The 11,547-nt window shown below is 40.4% G+C and overlaps 1 protein-coding gene across 1 annotated transcript; it reads left to right on the plus strand.

Moving 5' to 3' along the window:
- Positions 1-6: 6 nt before the first annotated feature.
- On the plus strand, positions 7-11,161 carry CPEB4 (cytoplasmic polyadenylation element binding protein 4; the record flags this gene model as incomplete). The annotated part of the gene is made up of 2 exons (XM_010155405.1): positions 7-2,150; positions 11,080-11,161. Coding segments are annotated over exons 1-2 (1,204 nt in total), but the record flags the coding sequence as incomplete, so codon positions are not given.
- Between the last annotated feature and the right edge of the window lie 386 nt (positions 11,162-11,547).

Here is an 11,547-nt window from a genome sequence, read left to right on the forward strand (position 1 = left end):
CCCCGCAGCAGAAACCACCCCCCCGGCAGCAGCGAGAGCAAGAAAACCTCCTTCCCCTTCCTCCCGCACAACTCGCTGTCCCCTCCCTTCCCACTTCGCGAACGCTGATTTCTGAGATGAAAATCTTCCTCTTCGGACAGCCAGGACTCGTATGAAGGACACGCAAATTTGGGATCATAAATAAGGAGCGAGTCTGGCGAGCTCAGAAACCCAGCCCAAAAGGAGCAGCATCAAGAATCCACCCTTCTCCTGCACAACTCACTCCCCACCCAACACACACAGAATACTAATTTCCTGAGATAAGATCTTACCCCTCTAAACAACCGCACACGCGCATGCACACACACACACAGAGTGTATATTATTACTAAATATAATAGGTTAAACCCAGCAGCACGGGAAAAAGCCTCTTCTGTAACTCACTCCCCCTTTTACACCCTCCTGAATGCTGAGATCCTGAGGTAGATTTTTCCCTTACCCACAGCAAAGACTCTTTTTGAACAGGACACAAAATATATATTAGATTATAGAGATGTATTAAATTATTCCAGATTTAAATCTATTTTTTGCTGCCAAGGGGTCGGGGGACCAGACGTCATTGTATTTTTTTTTTTCTTTCTTCCCTTTTAACTCATTTATGGGCGAGTCAAGGCTGCTTAGGAGGAAGAAAACAGGATAGTTGGAATCTCTTTATCCTTATTCGCCAGAAGCTTTTTCTCTCATTGCTGTGCATTTCCTTTAGAAAAAGGAAACCTCTTATTTTGTGAACCAAAGATTTATTTTTCCCTTCCTCCTGGCCAAAGGAAGGAAGCGGACACAAATTGACACATTTAAATAGTTGAAGAGATCTATCTTTTGCAAAAAAAAAAAACATCTTTATCCAAATCTCAAATAAATAGCGTGGAGGGAGAAACTGGAATATCTAGCTAAAAGCAAGATACTTAATAATCTCGCCTCGGAAGAGGACGAGGTAAACACTAAACATCAACTTGTTCTTACAGGGAGGATTCAAACCCTAAATATAATAAATGGGGGATTACGGGTTTGGAGTGTTAGTGCAAAACAACACTGGAAATAAGTCAGCTTTTCCAGTCAGATTTCATCCACATCTGCAACCTCCACACCATCATCAAAATGCAACCCCCAGCCCTGCTGCTTTTATAAATAATAACACAGCTGCCAATGGCAGTAGTGCTGGGTCAGCTTGGCTCTTTCCTGCTCCAGCTGCCCATAATATTCAGGATGAGATTCTGGGGTCAGAAAAATCTAAAACTCAGCAACAGGAAAAGCAAGAGTCCCTAGAAAAACAGCAGCTTTCCCCTGGTCAAAGTCAGGAAGCAGGCATGCTCTCTGAACCCGAGAAAGCTAAAACTGAAGAAAATCAGGGTGATAATTCTTCAGAGAATGGCAATGGAAAGGAGAAAATAAGAATAGAATCGCCGGTGTTAACAGGATTTGATTATCAAGAGGCTTCGGGGCTAGGTACTTCGACGCAGCCCTTGACATCCACTGCGTCTTCTCTGACTGGTTTTAGTAACTGGTCTGCAGCTATAGCTCCTTCTTCTTCTACAATAATCAATGAAGATGCAAGTTTTTTTCACCAGGGAGGGGTCCCTACTGCCTCGGCTAATAATGGTGCTCTGCTGTTTCAGAATTTTCCACATCACGTCAGCCCTGGTTTTGGTGGTAGCTTTTCCCCCCAAATTGGACCCCTCTCTCAACACCACCCTCATCACCCTCATTTTCAGCATCATCACAATCAGCATCAGCAACAGAGGAGGTCTCCTGCAAGTCCTCATCCACCTCCATTCACACATAGAAATGCTGCTTTTAATCAATTGCCTCATTTGGCTAATAATCTTAACAAGCCACCTTCTCCGTGGAGCAGCTACCAAAGTCCATCGCCTACGCCATCTTCATGGAGCCCCGGTGGCGGTGGATACGGTGGGTGGGGTGGGTCCCAAGGTCGAGACCACCGCCGGGGACTGAATGGAGGGATAACACCCTTGAACTCCATCTCGCCCTTAAAGAAGAATTTTGCAAGTAATCACATCCAGTTGCAGAAATACGCTCGACCCAGCTCAGCCTTTGCTCCAAAGTCGTGGATGGAAGACAGTTTGAACAGAGCTGACAACATTTTTCCTTTTCAGGTGAGCATACTCTGTTGTAGCCGTAAGAAAAATAACACGTGAGGGCATTAAAATGCCCGAGAAAGGGTCAGGTGTTTGAACAGTCCAGTCTGGTTGTCTCTCTGCTGTGCTTGCCACTAAACAAAAATCTATGGCTAACTGGAAATGTCATGGTGTGAATTATGCTCCGAGCTGTGTATTATGGGTTTTTTTTTTAACAGAGGTGATCATATAGATATCGGCTGCTCACCAGACATTGATATTAGCTGGTTGCCTTCAGTTTAATACTGACACACATTCAGAAATAGCCGATGAACAAATTGAGTTACAAGCAGTGAGTACTTCTACAAAAAGGAGTAAGGAAAAAAGTGCTGCTGGATGAAGTATGAAACATCTGAGGCCTTGTGGAGTATTCGGGAATGTACCACATCTGAGGAAAAGTATGAAGTGATTGTGTTTTATTTTACAGCATCATATGGACTTGTAATGCAACACAGTTTTTGTAGCGTTATTTGGAAACTGATTGGGTTTTTTTTACATGATGGCGATCAACGCAGTTTGCTTTCCTCGGTAATGGCAGCAGAATTTGGTTACGGGCCATTAAATCATCACCAAAAATAGATCTGGATGAGTGTCAGTGCTCTCCTATATTTTAATATGGTCTTATCCTGGCAGGAGGCAGGTTGTCTGGCAGTTCCACCTCTCCTTCTAGCCTGACTCCTTATGAATTTGAAAAGGACTGTATAGCTGAACCTAATCTGCAGTAAAAACTAAACCAGAAGTCCCCTTCATCTGACTGCTAGTTAATCCTAGCTTGTGTGTGTGCCGTTTGTCAACTCCTTTAGGGTGAATCCCAAAACCCAAGAGTTCTTTTATGTTTAGAGAGTTGGTTTTCAACATCTTCAAATGAGGGCAAAAGTAAAAATTTCAAGGTGCTTGCAGCCCTCTTAGCCAAGCTGCAAGAACCGGGGTGACCTACTTAAAATAATTTGAAAGATCTGTAGATAAAAAACATGTAATATGTGTTGTGTTATAAACCACCCTAAAGAAATACATTGAATAATGGCCTCGTGGATTCAGACGTAGGAACGGTTCCGTTCTTCGTGAACTCTGGTGTGTTTGGTTTGCAGGGCCTGCCTGTGCAGCCTCCTGACGGAGCTGCTGCTGGTGACAACTTTCCATCAGAGACCCCGCTGCTAGCGCAGAGCTACTAGCTGGTTCAGTACCAGGTAGAGCCCTTGTAAATCTACAGTGCATAGTAATAATTGATTTTAATGTCAGGATTTGTAATGAATATAATGAACCTGTGTCCAGCACACCAGATTTATACACTGAAACCATTAGAAAAAGGGGCACAGCTGGAGTCGGTCTTTTTTTCAGCCTCACTGCAGCAAGGCTTGGCTCACGGTTTAATTCATTCTGCGCCCTGACACATAGCTGATGTTCAGAGCAACAGAACGAGATCAAGTGCGTTCTTGCTGCTGTGTGGAAGGCCCCAGTCCATACGCAGCGATAGAACCGTGCTTGGTTTGACACGAAGGAAATTTCAGGATATTGGCAAAGTCAAGGCTGACTTCTGGGTGGCGTTCCAAACACAAAATGTCAGACACACGTATTTTGATGACGGTAAAGAAATATTTTTTTGCGTAGCGTGGTGGTATCTGTTTACATAAACACTAAGATGAAGCTGTACATGTCAAGACCGAGTCTGACACTTCTTCATGCCAAGAAAAGGAGAGTGTTGGAGTGAAGTGCTTTCCAGTCTGTTGCTATCACTTCTGTGAAGAAAAGGGCAGGGCAGCAAAACAGGACTTCAGCACTGCAGCCCGAGAAAGATGCTGATTAATTTTGAAGCCATCTTGGGCAACTGCATTTTATAACTTTTTTTTTTTATTTGTTATAAAATCTTTAGCTGCTTTGGTCATTTGGTCGTGTGTGTGCTGAAAGCATACTGAAGCTTTGAATCGCTGGAAACAAATGATGTAAAATTCGATGTCTTTTTATTTTTGTTGATTATGCTGATTGTATGCCAGACTCGAAGCAGAAAAACGGGCTTTTGCTTATTGTGTATTTGTGTTCATGCACATAATATATATATGAACTACCCTTGATGATGCAGTCGTGTATTGGAGAAGGCCCTTTTGTTACGGGAATCTTCTTAGATTCCTATTTAGGAAATAATTGAAAGCTGTCTTTGCTGCGGCAACATAATGGAGTAATATGATACAACTCTCCCTTTCATTTAATATTTATGTTTTGCTGCTTAAATCATTAACAAGTGTTGCTAAATCTAGTGAAAATCAGTTTATCTGGAAGGCAAGATGTAAACCAGCTATTGCAAACGTTTGGGGATCACTTTTTTTTTCCCCCTCAAAGGTTGTCTCTAACAGCAAAGCCTGGGGAAATGCAGAAGTCTGTGTTTTGATGGAAATCTTAGGGTAACCAAGTGTAAGTGCTTGTTTCCTCTCCGGAGAGGACAACGTTGCATAATGTCCCTATAAGCCACTAGTGCGAACTACTGCTCACTTCAGATATTTCTGCCCATGGCCCTTAGGTGCTTGTGATGAAGTGGGCGTTCCACATGGCGCAGGGAAGTACTGTGGTGATGTTTGATAATCTTGCAATTTGATGATGGCTTGCTTGGTAAGAGCTGCATGCAAAACATTGTGCCTGCTGTTGTGTTTTTTTATTTGGAATTCTGTCTCAACAGTTCAGACGGAGCATGTCTGTAGGAACCTCTATTTGCAGAGGTGGAATTGGAAGCAGGGTCGGAGAAGACCTTTACCAAACCTGTTAATGAAATTAAGTTTTGATACTGTGCTTTAGCCACTGGGCAGGCTTCCCCCTTCAAAGATCTTTTGAAAAGAGAAAAGCCATTGTTCTTTGTGCCTTCATTTGAAAAGGAAATGGTCTCCAAATGAAAAAATGGTTCCTGAATTAAAAAAAAAAAAAAAAAAAATTGAGTCTTTTGGATATAACAGCCTTCCCTGAGAATTAATAAAGCAAAATGCTTTGACCGTGACTGTCGCATCTTACAAAGTTTCTGATTTTTTAAATAATTCCTTCTACTTCTCTCCCAGCAGCACTGACAGACGAAGTGCTCAGTAATTGTATTTCACTGCAGTGTTGCCCTCAAGATTGTTTTGGCTTTCCTTTTGCTGTGTACTTGCACTTCCTCATGAGAGTGGAACATCCTGCCTGTTACGCAATGCATAAATCTTGCTTTGATAGGCATTTCCAGGTTTCCAGATCTCATCTTCAAATGCGTGACGATGTTTTTTAAATTGGTCTTTGAAGGCACAAGCAAGTTAAGTAATACTGGTCAGCTTTCTGTAAAAATGCTTAAAAATAATGTATGTTTCTTCCCGGAATCAGGTTTGAAAATTACAGCCATTTCAAAGAATTTTGTACATGAGAGCAGTTCATTACATGCACTTGTTCAGAATGTTTTTTCCTTTCTTCTGCAGTGGCTAGTTTCCAGGTATATAACCCCTTCCAAATCCATTGAGGGTCTGTGCCAGAGAGACTTTCTCTTCCCCCAGGCAGATATGGAATGTTTGAGAAAGCACCTACGTGATTGCAGAATGTGTTTTAATTCTGAGCTCTGTGTCATGAGTTGTTTGCCCAGAGAAATGGGTTGATTTAATAAGTGAGTGAAACACATTCACAGGGAATTGGAATTAAAAAAGTAATTTCTTGAATGCGTTTGCCAGTCTTTCCTCTTGAAGGAATTCTGGAAATAAACTTCTTTACCATGTCTCTTAAAAACTTGCTCTTTGTTTTTGAGGAACTGTTCCGTAAATCGTGATGGCTGGTTGCATAAAATAAGGCTACTTGGTTTGCAGAAAGTTGTGCAGAATTTAATGTTTATTCTAGCAACATAATTATTCCGAGAATCTTCAAGCTATCATTTAAAAATAGAATAAATCCCTGAAGTTGGGTTTTTAGATGTGTGTTCACCCATTTTTCAATAGCTACACCGGCTGTGTGCTGATGAGGGTGTTGTGTGCTGTTCCCCACCGATCTGTGGAATTAGAAGCACTCTAATGTGGTGTGACATGCAGAAGTTAAGTACTGTGGAAGCTAACACTGTTCTTGTTTTATAAACTTAACTACTGACGTTAATGCTTCGGCTTTGGCCCTCCTGTGCGTTTTTGACCTCAGGGTTTCTTTTTAAAGAGAGCTTTTGTTAGAAGCTATTTGAATTATGTTTGTATTTTCCTCAGATTAAAAGGGGCACTCTTATTAAGCATTTTGCTTTGAAAATTGCATATTTAGCAGCCCAGCACAAGGAGTGAGAAGGCAAGATACTGAGGAAAATTATTTCTAGACTATACATTAAAAATATGTGGTTAAAATAGAATCAGACATGTTACTGGAAATTTTTATAAAGGTCTGTAATTTCTGACACTTAAGAAAAAAAAGAAAAAAATGTTTGACTAAACCAGAAGTGCTCCCTCCCAAAAAACTCCTATGTTATGCGTCACTTTTCCAGCTTTTTCTTATTGTTCCCTGGTGAAGCTACTAAAGATGATCAGGGCAGCACACAGCAACATCCTTTCAGGAAAAACCTGTTTATTCCAAGTCTTTAATTCACTGGATACTGGACTGGGAGCTGGAATACAGCATTTGCAGGGGGGTGGGAAGGAGGGGAAGTTCACCCAGAAGCATAAGTCCAAATTTGCTTTGCAATTAAGATACAAATGTGGCACTTTTATTTAGTACCTACAATATTCCCTCTCCCTACACCCTTTACTTCGCCTGAGACACAAGGCTTTTTAATCGTGGGAAACACGTACAAGGTTTCGGAAAGCTTTAGGCTTCCCATGCTATAATGAGGTTAGCCAACAAAGTTGTGAGTTTTCTAACTTTCAAGAGTATTCTGGTTTGACAAAGATTTAAGTATATAAAATAAGCCCCAGTTTTACAACTACACCTACTCCATAAATACTGCTTAATCACCTTGAGTAAAGTGCTTAATGCACCGGCATCCTTTGCATCATTATTGATGTCTTTGTCTTCAGAGAAATCATGTAAGGTTAGGCACAGCCTCAGCTACCAGCAAGTGCTCATACCTTGCCAGGCTTTTCTTTTTGTACAGTTTGTGTTTTTAGCACTGGGAGGCCCATCCTGGGAAGCTCGGAGTCAGAACTCTGGGTTCTGGAATCTTAATTGCTCAGGTGATGATACTGCTGTTTGTGCAGATTAAGTATAATGAATCTGCACCTTGATGGTTAAGTTAGATGTACATTTTTCTGATGTACAAGAGAATTTATGTATGGGATTTTAAAGTGCTAAGTATGATCTTCCTTTTTGGAATGTAAAGTCTTTGCAGTTAGAAAAACGTAGTAGTTCTGCTCTCTATGCTTTAACAGTGAGATTGCATTAGTGTGAGCACTGTATGTGCTTACAGATGATTTCTAGACAGTGGGACAATCAAAATAATTTCATTTTTCTGTAGACAGAGCTGGCCAATGTACCGTTCAAAGCTGTTGTAGGATATTTACCGTCTCGGCAGCTCTCTCTTAACCAGATCAGCTACCTGTCACCTCTTGCATATTATTGTGAAAACACACTGCTCAGTCAAAATTATGTTTAATGAATGTCTTTTGCAATGTTGGCTGACATTTTACACAGTCATGTTATTAAGACTGCAGGTTGGTTTCTTTCTTTTTGGTTGTTTGTTTGGGGCTTTTTGTTTGTTTGGGGTTTTTTTTTTGTGGGCTTGTGTTCAACCTGCTCTCTCTCTGCCTCAGTTCTATTTCCCAAGGATAGTTGTGTGTGTCCCTTTGGGCCCTCTGATAATGCAAATTTTAGATGCTGCAAACAACTCGTGTAAAGCCAAGTTCTTGTGCCCAACCTGGGTAAATAATATCAGGCTGTAGTTAACTTATTTTGTAACTGAAGTGTACGTACTCTGCTGTATTCCAGGGTAGTCATTACCCCATATCTGTGCTGTATAAATAAATAAAGTAGTGAATGGTAAGCAATCCAGCTCCATGGAAAGCACTGTAACTCTGTGAATTGATCCCTTAAAAACACCACCATATTGTTATTAATGCTCACTACAGGAAGTCTCTTGAAGAAAACATCATTTTTGCTAAGTACAGTGTGGCTTACGTGCTTTGTAACTCATAACTGATGTGTATCTGGGGTAAGCTCACATTCAGTTGCCAGTTAATGATCAATATCTTGACTGTTGCAGTTTTTTTGATGTTGTGGAATTAAATGTGTAGTTTCACATTTCTTCAGCAATATGGCCACTACCACTAACCTGTCATCAGTCTGTGTTAGGTATATAATTCACCCGTATTTCGGATACAACGTGTTTCTGATGTGCTGGCCATCTTGGAAGTTAAAGACTAAGTTAACATCAGTGCGCAGGGTCATGTTTTAAAGTGTTTGCAGTATGATTAGAAGCTTATGGACCGTTGAGTACAAGAGTGACAGCTAGCTGGTTCACTCAGAAAGGGAAAACTATGAACACCTCACCACAAAAAGCTTCCATTGGAGCATGTGGTATTGCTATCCTCTAACCAGTTCAATTCCATTTTTTCTCCAGTGTTTAAACTCTCTGTTCTTGATATGAAAAATTTACCATTGCAGGAGAACCCTCTGTTACCATGGCCCAACCCCACATGATGCAGACGTAGAGAGAAGAGACCATCTTGGGGCTCATGTACTCCAGCGCATACGAGGCACATAAACCAGAAAGTACTTGGCCTGGGTTTCTCTCTCGGTTAAGTGCCACATATTTAACAAAGACTTGGAACTACTGAGGTTCTGCCCCTTGTGAAACAAGAATTTTGTAGCTGTTTGTAGGTTGGACTTGAGGTTAAATCCACACAGGGAAACACAGTACAGTAAGAAAGCCAGAATGGAAGAAGGAATAGCTACCGAGGGATGTCAGGTTTCCAGAACACGCTCCCACCTGTGGTTCAGGTTATCTTTGCCGTGTTGGGAGGACTGCTGAAAAGGTAGAGATTGTCTGCTAGCATCCATTCCTGAGTTACGCAGCTGTTAGATCCTAATGGGTCCAGGATGCACCTCACGGACTTTTACTCTGTCCTGCTAAGGTATTTTAATGTAACTAGAATTTGAAATAGTTATGAGCTAGTAACGTATAAACCAAAACAATAAACAAAATGCTACCAGGAAGGAAGGAAACCAGTAGGAAACATGAAAGTAAAACACATAATTTAAGAATTTAAATGCTCGTGATCATTTCTCTGAGGTGCTTCAATTACCTCGTAATATAAATGACCAAGGAAATAAATACTGTAGGGAGACAGGGCAGCGCTGTGCTTTTTCTAGCAAATTTGATACTGGGCTAGGCTAATAAAGCATATGGTTCCAAACTCTGGTCTCTCTAATGCTATTTGACACGCAGAACATCCGGGTAGGAATACTTGACCTGTTCTGCATCGGTAATAAACTGTTCTGAGGAGAGGAGAAACACCAGAAAATGTCATTGAAAACCAGTAGTTTTTTAGTGGTCAGAATGTAATTTACAGACTTGGAAAGGGATCAGGACTCCGGGAGCTACTATGTTCCTGCTCTTAAAATAGTATTGGGTGTTTGAAGTCCAAGGTGACTGATCATTGTCTGATACAAAGAATGCCTCTTGCAACACTGCGATCAATACCGCCTCAGCATTTTGTCACTGGAGGCAAAGGACATTACCGCTTGATATGCAACAGTCTGTGCACTGGTTTTAAAAATGATCAAAGCTGGATCTGTCTGCTTTGGAGAAATTTCAGCTTCACAGCTAGAGTTAGGGACAAAAAAACATATTCGCTGCTGTAATAACAATAGTTTAGGGCGAAGGTCTGTCTTGAATTGCTCATATTTTGCTTTCTTATTTGAACAGGTACTTTCCGTACTTGATCGCAGTTCAGAGGTGAATCTCTTAGAACAGGAATGAAATAAAATTTTAAAACTGATGTTAGAGTTTTTCTTGGACACAGAAAAATTAAACTCAAGGTGGATTAATATAATTGTATAAAATTCTATCCAAATTTTTCTACAAATGTCCAAATGTATCAATACATAGATAACATGGATAGGTGAATAATTTTGGGAATGAGAGTGATTTTTTGCCTCCATCAGCAAGTTTTTATGATACAGTAACTATTTCAAAGTTTATATATCATTTCAGTTATTCTGAATAATGTAGTGCCAGGGTATTTTATGTTGTCTTACTCTACTGTAATGTCAGATTCATAAGATGTGGAATGTATTGCTTTAGTTGGGAGAGTCAGAACCATGCAGGTGTTAAATGATGGCTTGGGTTAATATGAAAGAGAAATATTTGATAAGCATACTTCAAGTGGTTTGAGATAATGAAACAATAAGGTACATGAGATACCTTGCTTCCCTTTTGTCAAGTCCTTCAATTCCAGTAATGCTTGGAATACCAAACTTGTGATTTCAGGGAATTAAAAATCAGAGCAAGCTTGTCACCTAATAAACCAGACTGTTTGGAACTATGGAATACTTTGTAGCTATGTGGAATTGGAACTGACTGTGCAGAATTAGATTATTTCACTTGTTGAGGGTAGTAGCTGAGGTGAAGGAAATTCTGTGTGTTTCTGGATTTTAGAGTTTCTTTGGGCTGGAATACCTATTTTCCTTGCCATTCTGTCTCCCAGAGTATCATCTTTACTTCCTAACTGTGAAATTATTTTTAACAAGTTTAACTGTATAGCAAGGAATACAAACTAAATATTTAATTGGGGTTCTTAAATGGTTGGTTATGGTAAACACAGATCAGATTCATATTTTAAAACATTCTAATTTTTAATGTTCCTATACCAGACTGACTGTAGTGGTGTATGTGTGTTTGCTTAATTCTGCTGTAGAAAGGTAGAACAAACCTGAAATTTTTGTTTCAGAAGGTCTTGCCTAACACTGTGTTGCCTAAACTGGCTTTGTTTGTATTTGCTTGCAGGATCGCACACGGACTTTTGACATGCATTCACTGGAGAACTCGCTAATTGACATAATGAGAGCTGAAAATGATTCACTGAAAGGTAAATTTAGAAAGAGACTATTTCCTGCAGTAAATAATCGGGGAGATGTGCTTACTTAGAATAAGAAGCTTCAGTTTTGGTTAGGAAAAACGGAGTTATGTTGTGCACCTAATGCTTGTCAGTCAGCTTGGGTAGGCTTGGAAGCTGTTGCAACACAAGAGCCCTTGAGAGCGTTGTGTCTTTCTACAAAACAATGCGACACACAAACATAAGCTGATCTTTTGTGTAGTTGCCAGTGTCGTTTTTAATAGACACAATGTGTGCAGCCTGTAAAAATGATCAACTTCAGGAATCTTGTGCAGCTCAGTGAGACGTAACTTTTTGCTTAAGAGTGTTTTCCACAGTTCTGTCTGGGGGAAGAATGAGGTTTATCTATGTAATTTTGA

Source organism: Eurypyga helias, unplaced genomic scaffold (genome assembly GCF_000690775.1).
Source record: "Eurypyga helias isolate BGI_N326 unplaced genomic scaffold, ASM69077v1 scaffold28417, whole genome shotgun sequence".
In the NCBI taxonomy this organism is placed as follows: domain Eukaryota; kingdom Metazoa; phylum Chordata; class Aves; order Eurypygiformes; family Eurypygidae; genus Eurypyga; species Eurypyga helias.